The following is a 21,933-nucleotide window of genomic DNA, read 5'->3' as shown; positions in this document are numbered from 1 at the left end:
TATTCACTGCTTTGCCCACTCACTGGCAGTCCTGGCGTCTGTAATTGGTTGCAGTCAGACACACCCCCAGCCTGTGAGACTGTATCTGACTGCATGCGGTTCCTCCTATTTTGATACATAACCAAGATAAGGGCATGGCTGGGGGCTGCAGCCTGTAGCAATATGCTTTATCTGTGCTGGGTATCAAAATATGGAGGACACCAATTTTTATATATATAAATATATATATATATATATATATATATATATATATATATATATATATATATATTCTCTAGGATATATTTAGGATATATATATATCCTATTTATATATAGGATATATAAATCCTATATATTTAGGATGCTTCTTAATAATACAGAAATAAAATATCAAAAAGCCAACAAGCATAAACTTTAGTTTTTCATAGGGAAGAAAAAGAAGGGGAGAATATATATATATATATATATATATATATATATATATATATATATATATATGTACAGTTAGGTCCAGAAATATTTGGACAGTGACACAATTTTCGCGAGTTGGGCTCTGCATGCCACCACATTGGATTTGAAATTAAACCTCTACAACAGAATTCAAGTGCAGATTGTAACGTTTAATTTGAAGGTTTGAACAAAAATATCTGATAGAAATTGTAGGAATTGTACACATTTCTTTACAAACACTCCACATTTTAGGAGGTCAAAAGTAATTGGACAAATAAACCAAACCCAAACAAAATATTTTTATTTTCAATATTTTGTTGCGAATCCTTTGGAGGCAATCACTGCCTTAAGTCTGGAACCCATGGACATCACCAAACGCTGGGTTTCCTCCTTCTTAATGCTTTGCCAGGCCTTTACAGCTGCAGCCTTCAGATCTTGCTTGTTTGTGGGTCTTTCCGTCTTAAGTCTGGATTTGAGCAAGTGAAATGCATGCTCAATTGGGTTAAGATCTGGTGATTGACTTGGCCATTGCAGAATGTTCCACTTTTTTGCACTCATGAACTCCTGGGTAGCTTTGGCTGTATGCTTGGGGTCATTGTCCATCTGTACTATGAAGCGCCGTCCGATCAACTTTGCGGCATTTGGCTGAATCTGGGCTGAAAGTATATCCCGGTACACTTCAGAATTCATCCGGCTACTCTTGTCTGCTGTTATGTCATCAATAAACACAAGTGACCCAGTGCCATTGAAAGCCATGCATGCCCATGCCATCACGTTGCTTCCACCATGTTTTACAGAGGATGTGGTGTTCCTTGGATCATGGGCCGTTCCCTTTCTTCTCCAAACTTTTTTCTTCCCATCATTCTGGTACAGGTGGATCTTTGTCTCATCTGTCCATAGAATACTTTTCCAGAACTGAGCTGGCTTCATGAGGTGTTTTTCAGCAAATTTAACTCTGACCTGTCTATTTTTGGAATTGATGAATGGTTTGCATCTAGATGTGAACCCTTTGTATTTACTTTCATGGAGTCTTCTCTTTACTGTTGACTTAGAGACAGATACACCTACTTCACTGAGAGTGTTCTGGACTTCAGTTGATGTTGTGAATGGGTTCTTCTTCACCAAAGAAAGTATGCGGCGATCATCCACCACTGTTGTCATCCGTGGACGCCCAGGCCTTTTTGAGTTCCCAAGCTCACCAGTCAATTCCTTTTTTCTCAGAATGTACCCGACTGTTGACTTTGCTACTCCAAGCATGTCTGCTATCTCTCTGATGGATTTTTTCTTTTTTTCAGCCTCAGGATGTTCTGCTTCACCTCAATTGAGAGTTCCTTAGACCGCATGTTGTCTGGTCACAGCAACAACTTCCAAATGTAAAACCACACACCTGTAATCAACCCCAGACCTTTTAACTACTTCATTGATTACAGGTTAACGAGGGAGACGCCTTCAGAGTTAATTGCAGCCCTTAGAGTCCCTTGTCCAATTACTTTTGGTCCCTTGAAAAAGAGGAGGCTATGCATTACAGAGCTATGATTCCTAAACCCTTTCTCCGATTTGGATGTGAAAACTCTCATATTGCAGCTGTGAGTGTGCACTTTCAGCCCATATTATATATATAATTGTATTTCTGAACATGTTTTTGTAAACAGCTAAAATAACAAAACTTGTGTCACTGTCCAAATATTTCTGGCCCTGACTGTATATATAAATATATATATATATATATATATATATATATATATATATATATATATATATATATATATACAGTCATATGAAAAAGTTTGGGCACCCCTATTAATGTTAACCTTTTTTCTTTATAACAATTTGGGTTTTTGCAACAGCTATTTCAGTTTCATATATCTAATAACTGATGGACTGAGTAATATTTCTGGATTGAAATAAGGTTTATAAACCCAAAATTAGAAGAGTTGACCATAGATCACCAAAATTATATATATCCTACCAGGAAAAACCAACAACTTGATTAAACCAAATTATCCCAATAAAGCTATAGATTAATAAAAAGTTTTTTTATTGATGGCATATTAAAAACATAGACACAAACATTATTTAAAAATTACCATAATTAAAGGCAGGGGGGAGCACGTACTATACCCACAATAACCAAGCATATACAGTAAATTTACTAAATCCTAGCAGGCCAAATAACAAGCTCAATGTATATACTGAAGTTTAACAAGAGCATTTCAAAAAATATATATATATATGCAGTTTACAACATCCCTATATTGGTAAAATACCAGCAAAAACCTGCATTAGTGGCTGCCAATTATAACACTTTGCTCATATAAAAAGTGGAGTGGCTGGCAGGGGAGCAGTATTATACCATTAATATGGCAGCAGGTCTGGTATTTTATATGAGCAAAGTGTTATAATGGGCAGCCACTAATGCAGGTTTTTGCTGGTATTTTTAAATAATGTTTGTGTCTATGTTTTTAATATGCCATCAATAAAGAAACTTTTTATTAATCTATAGCTTTATTGGGATAATTTGGTTTAATGAAATAAGGTTTATTGTACTAACAGAAAATGTGCAATCCGCATTTAAACAAAATTTGATCGGTGCAAAAGTATGGGCACCTCAACATAAAAGTGACATTAATATTTTGTAGATCCTCCTTTTGCAAAAATAACAGCCTCTAGTTGCTTCATGTAGCTTTTAATGAGTTCCTGGATCCTGGATGAAGGTATATTTGACCATTCCTGTTTACAAAACAATTCCAGTTCAGTTAAGTTTGATGGTCGCCGAGCATGGACAGCACACTTCAAATCATCCCACAGATTATCAATGATATTTAGGTCTGGGGACTGGGATGGCCATTCCAGAACATTGTAATTGTTCCTCTGCATGAATGCCTGAGTAGATTTGGAGAGGTGTTTTGGATCATTGTCTTGCTGAAATATCCATCCCCTGCGTAACTTCAACTTCGTCACTGATTCTTGAACATTATTGTCAAGAATCTGCTGATACTGAGTTGAATCCATGTGACCCTCAACCTTAATAAGATTCCCGGTGCCGGCATTGGCCACACAGCCCCAAAGCATGATGGAACCTCCACCAAATTTTACTGTGGGTAGCAAGTGCTTTGCTTGGAATGCCGTGTTTTTTTGCCTCCATGCATAACGCCTTGTTGTATGACCAAACAACTCAATCTTTGTTTCATCAGTCCACAGGACCTTCTTCCAAAATGTAACTGGCTTGTCCAAATGTGCTTTTGCATACCTCAGGCGACTCTGTTTGTGGCATGCTTGCAGAAACGGCTTCTTTCGCATCACTTCCATACAGCTTCTCCTTGTGCAACGTGCGCTGTATTATTGACCGATGCACATTAACACCATCTGCAGCGAGATGAAGCTGCAGGTCTTTGGAGGTGGTCCGTGGATTGTCCTTGACTGTTCTCACCATTCTTCTTCTCTGCCTTTCTGATATTTTTCTTGGCCTGCCACTTCTGGGCTTAACAAGAACTGTACCTGTGTTCTTCCATTTCCTTACTATGTTCTTCACAGTGGAAACTGACAGTTTAAATCTCTGAGACAACTTTTTGTATCTTTCCCCTGAACAACTATGTTGAATAATCTTTATTTTCAGATCCTTTGAGAGTTGTTTTGAGGAGCCCATGATGCCACACTTCATAGGAGATTCAAATAGGAGAACAACTTGCAAGTGGCCACCTTAAATACGTTTTCTCATGATTGGATACACCTGCCTATGAAGTTCAAAGCTCAATGAGGTTACAAAACCAATTTAGTGCTTCAGTAAGTCAGTAAAAAGTAGTTAGGAGTGTTCAAATCAAGAAATTGATAAGGGTGCCCATACTTTTGCACCGGTCAAATTTTGTTTAAATGCGGATTGCACATTTTCTGTTAGTACAATAAACCTCATTTCAATCCAGAAATATTACTGAGTCCATCAGTTATTAGATATATGAAACTGAAATAGCTGTTGCAAAAACCCAAATTGTTATAAAGAAAAAAGGTTAACATTAATAGGGGTGCCCAAACTTTTTCATATGACTGTATATATATAGACCCGCAGACATGGTCTGTGATTGGATGCAGTCAGACGCTGTCACACAGGCTGGGGGCACGTCTGACTGCAACCAATCAGAGATGCCAGGGCTGCCGGTGGGTGGGCGAAGCAGTGCATATGGATGAGCAATAACGAGCGGCCTAGAAGCAGTTACGGCCACACCGGAGAGTTTGTAAGTATAGTGTGTTTGCTCTAATCCTCCTATCCCTTCTGCCACAATTTTTAAAAGCTGGATTCAGGTCCCCATAGACTTACATGGGGAGCAGCGTCCAGCCAGATATCTGAAATCAATGTGGGTCATAGGAAGCTGAATAAACTTATCATTGGTATCTGTAATGTGTTATCTTATTCATGTTATTCTTATATGTAAGTGATCTGAATGAGATTCTTCCTCAAGAGTGTTTTAATAGAAGGGTGAGCTACCAGTGTGATGTGTGATGTGTGATGGCTGCTCTCCGCAGAGCTGTGTGTGATTATAACTGACACATCTGCAGGCTCCCCTCAGCATCAGCTTCCATCTCACAGGCAGCCTGAGTTCAATATAGCAGAGCTGTGAGAGCAGCAGCTGTTAACATGTTTGTAAGAAGACAACAGTCTACTGTTCTGTGTTGTTAGTTACATGTCTTACATTGTTCACAACCCCTTTTATTAAAAATAAATTCTGGAGATAGAATCTCATGCAGATCAGTGTCCGGCCCAGAGCCTGGAACATATATTCCACCTCTCCCAGCTGTAGTCTGAGAGAAAACTGAGTTCAGATGTGTTGTGCGAACATGCAATGGATTCAAACTTTTAACCTTGTAATTACAACATCCCCTACAAAAGAGGTAGGTGAGGACCAGAAGAGGTAGCGCTCCCGAAGTAAAGAAGTTGTGACAACTCCTTTAAGGTATTTTACTTGCATCCTATATTATTGAGTTTTTGTTTTAATCTTTGGACTTGGCTATAAACCTGTTCATGCAGGGATTCCATAACATATTGAGGGTTCACAAACTTTCATAACCATTGTAAAATTTCTGCCGAATATAGAATTCTGTTTGGAGCTTCACTATCACCGATATAGAAGAACTAGAACATTAGACTGGCACGCTACATTCCCAAATGGCATGATATGTAATTTATGCTGCTCATTTGCATGTCCTGGCACCATCTACACTAGTGAGCTGCAGAGTCATTCGGTTTCTGGGGATAACAATAGTCAGTAGCAGATTTCAGAGCAGAATGGAGGCTTTTTTTTTAAAGAAAATAATTCCATTTGTTTTGGCTTTGTTTTTCGCTTGTCAAAGAGAAACAGCAATTACTACGTGATCAATCCTCATCTGTCATCCCATATGCACACAAGTGCTAGAACTTCGCAAATGAATAGATTTAATTACCCGAGTGATAATGTAAGTTGAATTGAATCAGTAAAGTAGAATACTACTAAAGTGGTCAATGTAGCCTGAAGAAAAGTAATTACGTAGAAATGTTTGCATGTTAATGACATACAAATAAACCAAATACTATAAGGACGTCTTTTCAGGTGTTTCTCTGGTTCAGAAATAACCCATAAAAAGGTTGGATCATCACATGCTGGTTCACAGGTTTTCTCCCTTGACACATACCATAGTAATAAGGTGCCATATGATGGTATATGGAAAACCTATTGGTACATAATACTGACTCATAACTACTCAGTGCCTATCACTCGGCATCACTGTGTGCATAAGCACTAAACCTAATACTGCTACTAACACTTAATCAAATCATAGAAATTTGTCCCCTTAAAATATAACTTTTAATAAATATCTTAAAAAGTCAAAGACCATATTACTCACAAACAGCAAAAAAATTAGATCCTGCAGAGTGTATAATAGCACTATAAACTAGGCAACAGAGTTAAAAAGTACACTGGCCCTAAATAAGCCCTAATGAAAACCCTCCCTACCTAGCAATGGAGGGTATGACACCCTAAAGGTTCTGGTGCCCCCAATCACCGACGGGAAACCCTATATAGCCCTGCAGAGATCAAAAAGCACAAAAACTCTGTCATTCCAGTAAAAAACAGATGAAATCTGAAAGAAACAGCGTGGAACGCACATGCATTCCAAAGGCGCCGCGCATTAAGATTTCGTCATAGGCTGGTGGAGAACTGAATATATACTGAATGGAACGCAGGATGCGCTCCATACGAGCCGCAGACAGATGGCATCAAAAAGCGCAAATATCACACCAATGAATAAACAAAAAACAACCATCTAAATAGATAGAAGGTCAAAAAAACTTATCTGATAATTTTCAAAGACAATGTCCCAAAAAATATACAAAAGACCACCATCAAATTAGATGGAAGGTCAAAAAAACTTATCTGAAACGACTTTGTACAGAGGCAGCGTCCCGACGAGTTTCCTCCCAGGTGTAACCGGGATTCATCAGGGGACAGTCAGGGATTCTGGAGCCAATACAGCGATATCCCTGAGAAGTCAGATAAATGGTGCAAGAGGGTGATACCTGAATTGCCCCGGTATGTGTATGCTCTTATATCCTGTTGAGGTAATGCCCCAGGAACAGGAAACAAATCCATAGTCTCACGATCATTATGTTAGAAAGAATGCAAAATACATATCTGGATAGTATGGATAATATCTACAGTCATATTGAATAAAGTGCCAGTAACTTACCCACAAAAAGAAGCAAAAATTAGCAGTAAACAAGAGTATGTCCGGGTTAAAAACTATATGGAATGCAAATGCACTCCAAAAAGCATCCCGGAACTCTGTCATTCCAGTAAAAAACAGATGAAATCCGGAAGAGACAGCGTGGAACGCAAATGCGTTCCAAAATAGCGTCCCGGAGCTCTGTCAATACAATAAGACAGGTGGAAGCCGGAAGGAACATCGTGGAATGCACATGCGTTCCAAAGGTGCCTCGCATTAACATTTCGACATAGGCTGGTGGAGAAGTGAATATATACTGAATAGAACGCAGGATGCACTCCATACGAGCCGCAGACAGATGGCATCATAAGTAGAAGACCGAGGTCTCATAATGGAAAGTGGAACACAAATGTGTTCCACAAAAAAAAAGCATGTCACCAGCATAGTAGAAAGAACAGGACACAAATGCGTTCCAAAACTAGGCAAAAAGAAGCCACCTTAATATGTATATATACAGTGCCTACAAGTAGTATTCAAACCCCTGCAGATTTAGCAGGTTTGATAAGATGCAAATAAATTAGAGCCTGCAAACTTCAAACAAGAGCAGGATTTATTAACAGATGCATAAATCTTACAAACCAACAAGTTATCTTGCTCAGTTAAATTTTAATAAATTTTCAACATAAAAGTGTGGGTCAATTATTATTCAACCCCTAGGTTTAATATTTTGTGGAATAACCCTTGTTTGCAATTACAGCTAATAATCGTCTTTTATAAGACCTGATCAGGCCGGCACAGGTCTCTGGAGTTATTTTGGCCCACTCCTCCATGCAGATCTTCTCCAAGTTATCTAGGTTCTTTGGGTGTCTCATGTGGACTTTAATCTTGAGCTCCTTCCACAAGTTTTCAATTGGGTTAAGGTCAGGAGACTGACTAGGCCACTGCAACACCTTGATTTTTTCCCTCTTGAACCAGGCCTTGGTTTTCTTGGCTGTGTGCTTTGGGTCGTTGTCTTGTTGGAAGATGAAATGACGAATCATCTTAAGATCCTTGATGGAGGAGCGGAGGTTCTTGGCCAAAATCTCCAGGTAGGCCGTGCTATCCATCTTCCCATGGATGCGGACCAGATGGCCAAGCCCCTTGGCTGAGAAACAGCCCCACAGCATGATGCTGCCACCACCATGCTTGACTGTAGGGATGGTATTCTTGGGGTCGTATGCAGTGCCATCCAGTCTCCAAACGTCACGCGTGTGGTTGGCACCAAAGATCTCGATCTTGGTCTCATCAGACCAGAGAACCTTGAACCAGTCTGTCTCAGAGTCCTCCAAGTGATCATGAGCAAACTGTAGACGAGCCTTGACATGACACTTTGAAAGTAAAGGTACCTTACGGGCTCGTCTGGAACGGAGACCATTGCGGTGGAGTACGTTACTTATGATATTGACTGAAACCAATGTCCCCACTGCCATGAGATCTTCCCGGAGCTCCTTCCTTGTTGTCCTTGGGTTAGCCTTGACTCTTCAGACAAGCCTGGCCTCGGCACGGGTGGAAACTTTCAAAGGCTGTCCAGGCCGAGGAAGGCTAACAGTAGTTCCATAAGCCTTCCACTTCCAGATGATGCTCCCAACAGTGGAGACAGGTAGGCCCAACTCCTTGGAAAGGGTTTTGTACCCCTTGCCAGCCTTGTGACCCTCCACGATCTTGTCTCTAATGGCCTTGGAATGCTCCTTTGTCTTTCCCATGTTGACCAAGTATGAGTGCTGTTCACAAGTTTGGGGAGGGTCTTAATTAGTCAGAAAAGGCTGGAAAAAGAGATAATTAATCCAAACATGTGAAGCTCATTGTTCTTTGTGCCTGAAATACTTCTTAATACTTTAGGGGAACCAAACAGAATTCTGGTGGTTTGAGGGGTTGAATAATAAATGACCCTCTGAATAAACTTTTCACAATTTAAAAAAAAAAAAAAAAAAGACATAACATTCTTTTTTGCTGCAGTGCATTTCACACTTCCAGGCTGATCTACAGTCCAAATGTCACAATGCCAAGTTAATTCCGAATGTGTAAACCTGCTAAATCTGCAGGGGGTTGAATACTACTTGTAGGCACTGTACAACAGGAGCAAAAAAAAAACCCCTCTTTTAGTTATAATTTGAATATATTTTAAATATTATACCAAAAGCATGCAGATAAATTAATTGTGAATCTTAATAGGTTACAGAAATGACAGGGAAATATTAACCCTACAAAAATAATAAACAAAGGCGCCATAACCAAAAAGGTCTACAGTGCCTACAAGTAGTATTCAACCCCCTGCAGATTTAGCAGGTTTACACATTCGGAATTAACTTGGCATTGTGACATTTGGACTGTAGATCAGCCTGGAAGTGTGAAATGCACTGCAGCAAAAAAGAATGTTATTTCTTTTTTTATTTTTTTTTTAAATTGTGAAAAGTTTATTCAGAGGGTCATTTATTATTCAACCCCTCAAACCACCAGAATTCTGTTTGGTTCCCCTAAAGTATTAAGAAGTATTTCAGGCACAAAGAACAATGAGCTTCACATGTTTGGATTATCTCTTTTTCCAGCCTTTTCTGACTAATTAAGACCCTCCCCAAACTTGTGAACAGCACTCATACTTGGTCAACATGGGAAAGACAAAGGAGCATTCCAAGGCCATTAGAGACAAGATCGTGGAGGGTCACAAGGCTGGCAAGGGGTACAAAACCTTTTCCAAAGAATTGGGCCTACCTGTCTCCACTGTTGGGAGCATCATCCGGAAGTGGAAGGCTTATGGAACTACTGTTAGCCTTCCACGGCCTGGACAGCCTTTGAAAGTTTCCACCCGTGCCGAGGCCAGGCTTGTCCGAAGAGTCAAGGCTAACCCAAGGACAACAAGGAAGGAGCTCCGGGAAGATCTCATGGCAGTGGGGACATTGGTTTCAGTCAATACCATAAGTAACGTACTTCACCGCAATGGTCTCCGTTCCAGACGAGCCCGTAAGGTACCTTTACTTTCAAAGCATCATGTCAAGGCTCATCTACAGTTTGCTCATGATCACTTGGAGGACTCTGAGACAGACTGGTTCAAGGTTCTCTGGTCTGATGAGACCAAGATCGAGATCTTTGGTGCCAACCACACACGTGACGTTTGGAGACTGGATGGCACTGCATACGACCCCAAGAATACCATCCCTACAGTCAAGCATGGTGGTGGCAGCATCATGCTGTGGGGCTGTTTCTCACCCAAGGGGCCTGGCCATCTGGTCCGCATCCATGGGAAGATGGATAGCACGGCCCACCTGGAGATTTTGGCCAAGAACCTCTGCTCCTCCATCAAGGATCTTAAGATGGGTCGTCATCTTCCAACAAGACAACGACCCAAAGCACACAGCCAAGAAAACCAAGGCCTGGTTCAAGAGGGAAAAAATCAAGGTGTTGCAGTGGCCTAGTCAGTCTCCTGACCTTAACCCAATTGAAAACTTGTGGAAGGAGCTCAAGATTAAAGTCCACATGAGACACCCAAAGAACCTAGATAACTTGGAGAAGATCTGCATGGAGGAGTGGGCCAAGATAACTCCAGAGACCTGTGCCTGTCTGATTAGGTCTTATAAAAGACGATTATTAGCTGTAATTGCAAACAAGGGTTATTCCACAAAATATTAAACCTAGGGGTTGAATAATAATTCACCCACACTTTTATGTTGAAAATTTATTAAAATTTAACTGAGCAACATAACTTGTTGGTTTGTAAGATTTATGCATCTGTTAATAAATCCTGCTCTTGTTTGAAGTTTGCAGGCTCTAACTTATTTGCATCTTATCAAACCTGCTAAGTCTGCAGGGGGTTGAATACTACTTGTAGGCACTGTATACGGCAGGCTGGAGACATGTAGGAAGAGGACTGCGGAGTAACATATCAAATAAAGCTAGTGAAGCTGAGGCATTCATTGATCCCCAGAGGGGTCAATGATTTCATAATGTAAATCCATCTGGTTTCACATTGAAGGATTTTTTTTATTCCAGTCCCCCAGTCTAGAGGACTGCGGGACGGTCTCAATTGCTCTAAATGTAAAAGAACCCAAATCGCTCCCATGAACCTGGTTAATATGGCGTGCAAGTGGTGTATCCCATTTGTGCCTAATGTCCCGAAGATGTTTGTTAATACGAACTCTAAATTGGCGTTTTGTTTTGCCAACGTAATCAAGGGGACACAGGCATGTACAAAGATACACCACACCCACTGTGTGGCAGTTGCCAAATTGCCTATTTTGAAAAATACGGTTAGTGGTACTACTTTAAAAGGAGTTTGAAGGTGTAATCCAATCACAGAAGCTGCACTTACTGCATCTAAAAGTACCCAAGCTCCTATTATCAAGCCACGTTGAAACCCGAGGTTTTGTAAAATGACTCCGTACTATTGTGTCCTTGATGGATTTTCCCCGTCTAAAAGTAACCAATGGTCTTGGGGAAATAAATTTTTAAATATTCGGATCGGCCATGAGGATGCCCCAATGCTTCCGGAGTATCCCCATCACTTTCTCATTCTGGTCATCAAAGGTCCCAATGAGGCTGGTGTTGGCTATTCTCGTTCCTAGCATGCTAATATGCATTCTCGATGATGCCTTTAGGGTATCTCCTATAATTAAACCTCCTTTTCAAATTGGAGGCCTGCCTGCCATAATCAGCAAGGGAGGAGCAGTTTCTCCGCAACCTTAGAAATTACCCCTTTGGGATACTGCATTTTAGAGGTGTAGGATGAGAACTCTCCCATCTGAGAAGATTGTTAGTCACGGAGGGTTTCCTAAAAATAGTACTCGTCAATGTACCATTTGCCAATTTACAAATGGTAATGTCCAGAAAATGAATACAGTCGCCCCCAAATTCAGAAGTGAAGGTCAGACCAATATCATTCAAGTTTAGCATTAGGATGTCGTCATATGGACAGATTATTTATCCATGTGTAAGACCATCTTGTCAGACAGGGACACATATGAGGTCTTGAGGAGGGATCCATTAGTGGACTTTGGTGAACAACTTAGGTGTATTCTTGAAAGGGCATTGACTACTGGGTTGCTCTCCAAAAATGAGTTTGACTTTATGATGCCCAAATATCCTACCATAGCCACTTTTTATGCCCCACCCAAGATGCATAAAGAGGTCACCCCCTTAAGGGGTCGCCTGTTGTGAATGTCAGTTATGCTTTTGCTGCTGCGAGGCTCCATCTTGTGGCCAGGAATGGTTTGGACAGAGACCAGGTGTGTTGAGCAATGGGCGTTTCCATTGCTAACTCTGCCTATTTAAACCCTGGTTTGCTAGCAGGCTATGCCGGATGTCAGTTGTTCTTTGTACACCAGCCTGCTTCATCCTGCTCCAGACCTCATCTACCCCAGATAAGTGCTTGGCTCTTTATTTGTTGTTTGTTTTTTTCTGCTCTTATCTGAGTTTGTCATTTGCTTTGGTTATTGTCCGTTTATTTGCTTGCAGGAATCTTCCCTCTCAGTTGCTTAGCTGGGAAGCTCCCTGCAGCTATGTATGGAGTATTGCTCCTATAAGTCCATGTGTTTGTTGCTTCTTGAATTTGTATGGTTCCTGCTTTCTGTTCATTGGTATGAAAAGAGTACCTGGTATAGGACGGATTTCAGATCTAGCGATCTGATGGCTTTTTGCACTATCAAGTTTTTGGATTTTTGTAGGGTTTTTCTCTGGCCACCATCAGTCCCTTTCCTATCCTGTCCTATTTAGTCAGTAGGGCCTCACATTTGCTAATCCTATCATCTATCTGTGTATTGTGTTTTCCTATATCACCGTAGTCTTTCAATGTGGGGGGGTGTTATGATCCGGAACCATGGAAGACCACCACAAATCATTGGCAAAAAAGGTGACAAAAGCATTGGCAACTAATCTGGCCACCATCCCCTTACTAACCAACACAACTAGAAGTAGCCGAGGGGTGAACTAACATCCTGTGCACCGCGAACCCAGCCGGAGAACTAGCTATCCTAAAGGTAGGAAAGATGAATAACTCTCTGCCTCAGAAAATAGACAAGAATAGCAAGCCCCCCACATTCAAAGACTGCGGTGATATAGGAAAAACACAATACACAGGTAGATGACAGGATTAGCAAAAGGTGAGGCTCCCGCTGACTAAAATAGGAAAGTACAGGAAAGGAAGTGATGGTAGCCAGAGAAAAACCCTACAAAATACCAACTTCCTGATAGTACAAAAAGGCCCTCAGATCGCTTGATCTGAACCCCGTCCTATACCAGGTGCCCTTGTCATACCAATGAACAGAAAACAAGAATTATAACAAATTCAACAAGCCATAAACACATGGACCCAAAGGAGCTAAACTCCACACAGAACTGCAGGGAGTTCCTCAACAATCCCCTGAGGGGAAAAATCCCTGGAAGGAAATAAACTGAAACCAACCACAACAAATGACAAACCCAGATAAACAAAAGAACCAGACAATAAATAAAGAGCAAGCACTTATCTGGGGAAGATGTGGTGTAGAGCAGGATTAAGCAGGCTGAAAATACAAAGTACAACTGAAATCCGGCAACAGCCTGCAATCAGACCAGGACTTAAATAAGCAGAGAATTAGGAAAGGAAACACCCACTGCACAACCCACCTGGTCTCTGTCCAAACCCTTCCTGGCCACCAGAGGGAGCCTCCCAGCAGCCAAGACATAACTAACATTCACAACAGGGGGGCTTGCTATTCTTTGGCAATCCATTTTCTGAGGCAGAGAGTTATTCATCTTTCCTTCCTTTAGGATAGCTAGTTCTCCGGCTGGGTTCTCGGTGCACAGGATGTTAGTTCACCCCTTGGCTACTTCTAGTGTTGATGGCTAGTAAGGGGATGGCGGCCAGATTAGTTGTTGCCAATGCTCTTGTCACCTTTTACCAATGATTTATGGTGGTCTTCCATGGTTCCGGATTATAACAGTCGCCCCATAGTGTCTGGCATTGAGGCTCTCTGCCAAAATAGCAGTATTTGTGGACCAAATGTTAAGACCTTTTGTAACTGCCCTCCCTTCTTATGTAAGAGACACCACTGATCTCTTAAATAAAATCGAAGGATTGACTCTGGAACCTGGTACTTTTTTGGCGTCAATTGACGTTGAAACCTTTTATAGCAGCATCAGACATGATGTTGGCCTTAAGGCAGTTGAATTCTATCTCAACATTCGAGGTGTTCATCTTACCTTTCATAATAAGTTTTTCCTTGAGCTTCTGGCCTTCATTTTACAGAAAAAAATCTTTCTTTTTGATTATAGGGTTCACCACCAGCTCAGGGGGACAGCAATGGGGAGCCCTTGTGCTCCCTCATATGCCAAACTCCACCTGGGCTGGTGGGAGGACCAGTTGGTCTTTAGAGATGAGGATGTGGTCTGGACCCCCCTTATTCAATTTTGGGGTAGGTACATAGACGACATCCTCGTCATTTGGTCAGGGGAGAGATCCTCCTTTGAGAGTTTTGTTGAGATGCTAAACTTGAATGATATTGGTCTGACCTTCACTTCTGAATTTGGGGGCGACTGTATCCATTTTTTGGACATTACCATTTGTAAATTAGCAAATGGTACATTGATGAGTACTATCTTTAGGAAACCCACCGCGACTAACAATCTTCTCAGATGGGAGAGTTCTCACCCTACACCTCTAAACTGCAGTATCCCAAAGAGGCAATTTTGAAGGTTGCGGAGAAACTGATCCTCCCTTGCTGATTATGACAGGCAGGCCTCCAATTTGAAAAGGAGGTTTAATTATACGGGGTACCCTAAAGGCATCATCGAGAATGCATATCAGCATGCTAGGAACGAGAATAGGACTACTCTTCTCACCAACAAACAGAGAGCTGACTTAGACTCTATTACACGCCTCATTGGGACCTTTGATGACCAGAATGAGAAAGTGATGGGGATACTCCGGAAGCATTGGGGCATCCTCATGGCCGATCTGGATATTTAAAAATTTAATTCCCCAAGACCATTGGTTACTTTTAGACGGGGAAAATCCATCAAGGACACAATAGTAAGGAGTCATTTTACAAAACCTCGGGTTTCAACGTGGCTTGCTAATAGGCGCTTGGGTACTTTTAGATGTGGTAAGTGCAGCTTCTGTGATTGGGTTGCACCTTCAAACTCCTTTTAAAGCAGTACCATTAACCGTATTTTTCAAAATAGGCAATTTGCCAACTGCCACACGGTGGGTCTGGTGTATCTTTGTACGTGCCTGTGTCCCCTTGATTACGTTGGCAAAACAAAACGACAGTTTAGGGTTCATATTAGCAAACATCTTGGGGACATTAGGCACAAATGGGATACACCACTTGCACGCCACATTAACCAGGTTCATGGGAGCGATTTGGGTTCTTTTATGTTTAGAGCAATTGAGACCGTTCCGCAGTCCTCTAGACAGGGGGACTGGAATAAAAAAATCCTCCAATGTGAAACCAGATGCATTTACATTATGAAATCATTGACCCCTCTGGGGATCAATGAATGCCTCAGCTTCACTAGCTTTATTTGATATGTTACTCTTCGGTCCTCTTCCTAGAGGTCTCCAGCCTGCCGTATAGACCTTTTTGGTTATGGCGCCTTTGTTTATTATTTTTGTAATTTTTGTAGGGTTCTTATTTCCCTGTCATTTCTGTAACCTATTAAGATTCACAATTAATTTACCTGTATGCTTTTGGTATAATATTTAAAATATATTCAAATTATAACTAAAAGGTTTTTTTTTTTACTTTTTTGGCATATATACATATTAAGGTGTTTTCTTTTTGCCTAATTTTGGAACGCATTTGTGCTCTGTTCTTTCTACTATGCTGGCGACGTGTTTTTTTTTGTGTGGAACGCATTTGAGTTCCAGTTTCTATTATGAGACTTATGATGCCATCTGTCTGCGGCTCGTATGGAGCGCATCCTGCGTTCCATTCAGTATATATTCAGTTCTCCACCAGCCTATGACGAAATGTTAATGCGCGGCGCCTTTGGAATGCATGTGCGTTCCACAATGTTCCTTCCGGCTTCCACCTGTCTTATTATATTGACAGAGCTTAGGGACGCTATTTTGGAACGCATTTGCATTCAACGCTGTCTCTTCCAGATTTCATCTGTTTTTTTACTGGAATGACAGAGTTTTTGCGCTTTTTGATCTCTGCAGGGCTGAACAAGGCTATATAGAGTTTCCCGTCGGTGAATGTGGGCGCCAGAACCTTTAGGGCATCATACCCTCCATTGCTAGGTAGGGAGAGTTTTCATTAGGGCTTATTTAGGGCCATTTTAGTTTTTAACTCTCCTGCCTAGTTTATTGTGCACTTTGCAGGAGCTAATTTTTTGCTGTTTGTGAGTAATATGGTCTTTGACTTTTTAAGATATTTATTAAAAGTTATATTTTAATGGGACATATTTTTATGATTTGATTAAAAGTGTTAGTAGCAGTATTAGGTTTAGTGCTTATGCACACAGTGATGCCGAGTGAATGGCACTGAGTAGTTATGAATCAGTATTATGTACCAATAGGTTTTCCATATGCCATCATATGGCACCTTATTACAATGGTATGTGTCAAGGGAGAAAACCTGTGGACCAGCATGTGATGATCCAACCTTTTTATGGGTTATTTCTGAACCAGAGAAACACCTGAAAAGACGTTTATTAGAAATTATATTTGAATGTAACATATTTCTATAGTTTGATTATAGTTTTGTTCCTATTCTATTGACTGCGGGCTGGTTATACATACTAACACTTTTACCCTCTTCATAAATATACAGACAATAAAGTGCATGGAAGTCAATATCTGTGGAATTTTTCAAGGCCACCATGGCTGCCATGTAAGTACTCCTGTAAGGCACGACAGGCTGAGCTTCATAGAAACTACTGGTCATACTATATCTATAGTAGATAGTATAGGTGAGCAGACAGTCACAGGTTCAATTCCCCTATCTATATAATCTGTACCGATCTGAAAAAAATCATATCGACTGGTCATTTTTACTGTACCATCATTTCATCTCCCTTGGAATCTTTTTCCCCATTTTTCAGTACTTTGTATGGTAAAATGAATGGTATGATTCCAAACTACAACATGCACTTCATAAAAAAAACAAGCCTTCATACATCCTGGAAGAAAGAGAGGAAAAAGAAAACAAAAGAGCAAAAAACAAAAAAATTGCCTGGTCCCTAAAGGGTTAAGAGGCGCAAGTCTCTTAAAGCGTTTGATGCATCTTACCATAACACATTCTAATGCAATCTTAATGATTTTCTTTGAACTTTCTCAGAATTCTGACTTTTCTTTTTGATTGCTTTTTTTTTTAGCTCATCTGATTGGTTCCCGAGAAAATAATGTAGCACCTTTTCCTTCAATGGAAAAATGTGATTTGAGGACTCAAAAATAGAAACCACTGCCATAAAATATGCATGTTGTTATTACCGGTCAGGAGTCATCAATAGGACTCATTCGTCCACATATCACTGTTGGTGTCTATAGTGTGTTAGATATGAGCCCTTGGTCACCACAGAACATGCGCTAGTACCTGCACTTGTGCATATATTGCTGGAAAGATCTCGTCTTGGGGATATTAGTAACCAGCATTTCAGCAGCAGTTTCCTCATCTTTGGCGAACTGGTCGGTGTCAGACTTTTGGTTCAGCCTTGGACCCGATAGTGTTTCACTACTTGAATGTCTTTTCATGTGTGCACTGTGTTTACAGTGTTCAGAACTTGAAAGAAGAGAAGACATAGAATACCGGCGGACAGTCATCGCAGTGCCTGAAAGGAAAACAGAATTAATTGGGCCATTCATTTTTATTACCAGCTGGTATTCGTCTGTTCTGCATATATTTTTAGGACATAGTATAAAACCTGCTATGATAGCTAATATTCATCCTAAGCATATGCTACTGCATGTAACAGGGAACCTGAAGGTACACCTACTGCCTAGTGTAAATGTATATTTCAAAAATGTAAAGAGGAAGCAAATAAATGTATTTGATTCTTGTTATATGTATTGAAAAAATATATTAAGGTATCTATGTAGGTTGTACATTTCTCTCCCATTCTGAATGTTCAGCAGGTAGTGATATTCCAGGTTGCTAATCACTTGGGTGACCTCTAGTGATGAGCGGGCACTACCATGCTCGGGTGCTCAGTACTCATTAAGAGCAGCTGGATGCTTGGATTAACGAGTGACTCGTGTATCAAGTTTAATGGAAGGCAATGGGGGCTCGAGCATTTTTCTGAGAAATCGTCTGGATAAATGCTTGAGTTCCTTTTTGACTTCCACTCTACATGGGATCTCGGGTCGCACCCATCTGAGCATCCAACTGTTCTTAACGAGTACATGCCACCCGACCATGCTCATCGCTAGTAACCACCAAGCAAGTAGACTATACAATATGGTCTTCACCACTGATATCACGCAATGGTGGTAACATGCAGGAACAACAAATATTAGAAGATATGCACTATCTGGTTCAATGGTCCATCAGAGGATAATCTGATATGTTAAGGTACTCAAACAATAATGGGACCTATTACATCATGTCTCCAAATAGCCAAGAGAAGACAACCCCTTTTATGAGCAGACTTTGAAATCAATTTCTGTGCCTATATTGAACCTGGGAATTGAGGTTGCCCAATGGTTCTTCTACCACAAAACTGGATTCCAGTATGGATATATGGGCACAAATGATTTCCGCTGTGGAGTGTTCGCAGAGATAATGCTGCAGCAAAATCTGCAATGGCAAATACTGCTACAGATTTCATTGCAATAATAGTGCCGTTAAGGGCACGTTTCACCTCTGTGAGATTAGTAATTCTAGATAGGCAAGCAACATATTTTGGCATATATGGGTATTCGAGTATACTGGTAAATAAGGTACAGACTTCCAGCACTGACATATTTACCACAAAATATTAACCACACCCTCTTAAACCTCCTATTAGAATTCCACGACTAGCTAGATGTCTGTGAATCTATGGCTCATTTGGCTGCCAGAATATAACAGAGTATAAAAGAATACTTAACGTATAGCAAAAATATATGAAAGGGCTCCGGGAAAATAACCAGATCCCCTAAAAATGTATATTTTATTTGATATTCATTAAAAACACAGACTATAACCTTATATAAGGGCTAATGATTATGAATAAATGATTAAAGAGGCCTACTTTGTGGTACAAAAGTCTTACTCATTTAAGTTTGGCAATTTTTTTCCCCCAACATAAAAGAATGACATTAGTACTATATAGTAGGGTTTTTTAAACTTTTATTCATAACCATTAGCTCTTATGTAAGGGAATAGTCTGTGTTTTTAATGTACAGTATATCACAAAAGTGAGTATGCCCCTTATATTTTTGTAAATATTTTATTATATCTTTCTTTGGACAACACTGAAGATATGACACTTTGATATACAACTGCATCTCAATAAATTAGAATATCATCAAAAAGTTAATTTATTTCGGTAATTCAATACAAAAAAGGAAATGCATATATTATATATCACCAGGATTTCCGTATATAAGCTAAAGCCAGTGCTATACTGGCACTATCAGGCTGATTCTCTACATACCTGTAGTGACCAGCTCGGATGTTTAGGTTTTGAAATCCAAAAAAAGTAAAGTTTATAAAATTAGCTGCTTGTTCAGTGACTACAGCAAAGAACCAGATAATATATTCATAGTTATCCCCTCCCCCTGTTGGATCTAGCATAAGTATTAGACAAACAATTCTCTTTGTCTCTTGCAGGACCTGTTTGAGGTCATACCCATGTGACCATAAGGGGTCGGGCCTCAGCCAACACAGTTGATACCAGCTGGTCACATGGGTATGACCTCACACAAGTCCTGAAAGAGACAAAGTGAATCGTTTGTATAATACTTATTCTAATTAAAAAAAAATAAACGAAGTGGACTTCACCTAATTTTTTACTTCACCCTGGTACAACTAGGCAGCTGGTGACTGTAATCCACAGCGCAGGGTGGTCCAAGCTTTCTTCCCCCCCTCCCCCTGCAAATTGCAGTCAGGAGCCACCTCAGAAAATGGCACTTTCATAGAAGCACCATCTTCTGGCACTGTATCCAACTCTTCCAGTGGACCTGGTGCCGGGTGGCACACTGGGTAATAAGGGGTTAATACCAGCTTTGCTTTACCAGTTGCTATTAAGCCCGAGATTCTTAATGTCAGGCCCAGTTTTTCCAGCCATTACGAATCTTCAATAAAGGGTTAAAAAAAAGACACCACACAGAGAAAAAATACTATATTAGAAATAAATACACAGACACACTTAGGTACTCCATTTTTATTACTCCCTCTCACCCCTCCATGATCCTGGTCTTCTGTCTTCTTCAACCGATGCAGCTCTACTATATCAGAAAGCATGGGGAAGGAAGAACACTTCTGCTTCCCGTGCTGTCTAATCTCACTCAATGAGTGAGCAGAGACTGCGGGTTGGTAAGTAGTGACATCACCGCTGCCACCATTGCCATAGTAACCAAACGAGCGGGTTACTATAGCAACGGCAATCTCTGATCAGATAATTCCCAGCACTGCTTTTTACTGGCTCCTGCATGAGCCGGTGGATAGCGTCGCCGGTAAACAGGGAGTTAATTCCTGTGGATCAGAGTGACGAGCACAGAGCCATCAGATCTTATATAGACCTGATGACGCTGTGCGGGCAGCCAATCACTGTAATGCCACAACCAACATGGCTGTGGCATTACAGTGTGTGGCAGCCAATACCTGCATGTGGGCTAACTCTGTAAAGAGTGCCAACATGCAGGGAGGGGGAGCCGAACATGTGCCTGAGCATCTCACCAGAACTCGGTGCTCGCCAATTATCTCGAGTACTGAGTTGCTCGGGTGAGCACCGAGTACTGGCGAGCATGCTCGCCCACCCCTAGTCTTGATAAAACACAGTGGAGCTGCACCAGCAGATGACATGGCTGATCAAACCATCACTGATTGTGGAAAATTCACACTAGACCTCAAGCAGCTTGGATTGTGTGCCTCCCCACTCTTCCTCCAGACTCTGGGACCTTGATTTCCAAATGAAATGTAAAATTTACTTTCATCTGAAAGCAACACCTTGGACCACTGAGCAAAGGTCCAGTTTTTTTTTTCCTTGGCCCAGGTAAGACGCTTCTGGCGTTGTCTATTGGTCATGAGTGGCTTGATACAAGGAATGCAACAGTTGTAGCCCATGTCCTGGATGCATCTGTGTGTGGTGGCTCTAAAAGCACTGACTCCAGCAGCAGTCCACTCCTTGTGAATCTCCCCAAAATATTTTAATGGCCTTTTCTTAAGAATCCTATCAAGGCTGTGGTTATCCTGGTTGCTTTTGCACCTTTTTCTACAACACTTTTTTCTTCCACTCAACTGTCCATTAATATGCTTGGATACAGCACTTTGTGAATAGCCAGCTTCATTAGCAATGATCTTTTGTGGCTTAACCTTCTTGTGGATTGTTTCAATGACTGCCTTTTGGACATCTGTCAAGTCAGCAGTCTTCCCCATAATTGTGTAGCCTACTGAACCAGACAAAGGGACTATTTTAAATGCTTAGGAAGCCTTTGCAGGTGGTAATTATTCTAATTTTCTGAGATAATGACTCTTGGGTTTTCATTGGCTGTAAGCCATAATCATCAACATTAACAGAAATAAACACTTGAAATAAATCACTCTGTTTGTAATGACTCTATATAATATGTGTTTCCCTTTTTGTTTTGATTACTGAAATAAATTAACTTTTTGATGAAATTCTGATTTATTGAGCTGCACCTGTATTATAAAGT

At 40.7% G+C, this 21,933-nt stretch overlaps 1 protein-coding gene across 1 annotated transcript in view; it reads right to left on the bottom strand.

Moving 5' to 3' along the window:
• Nucleotides 1–21,933, bottom strand: part of CCDC195 (coiled-coil domain containing 195) — a 74,610-nt gene that overhangs the window by 16,955 nt on the left and 35,722 nt on the right. Inside the window, exon 2 of the mRNA XM_075338595.1 lies at nucleotides 17,672–17,906. Coding sequence (XP_075194710.1) covers nucleotides 17,672–17,906 — 235 coding nt within the window. The remainder of the gene's footprint in view (nucleotides 1–17,671; nucleotides 17,907–21,933) is intronic.

Source organism: Anomaloglossus baeobatrachus, chromosome 3 (genome assembly GCF_048569485.1).
Source record: "Anomaloglossus baeobatrachus isolate aAnoBae1 chromosome 3, aAnoBae1.hap1, whole genome shotgun sequence".
NCBI lineage: Eukaryota > Metazoa > Chordata > Amphibia > Anura > Aromobatidae > Anomaloglossus > Anomaloglossus baeobatrachus.
This window is presented reverse-complemented; position numbering and strand designations above follow the sequence as displayed.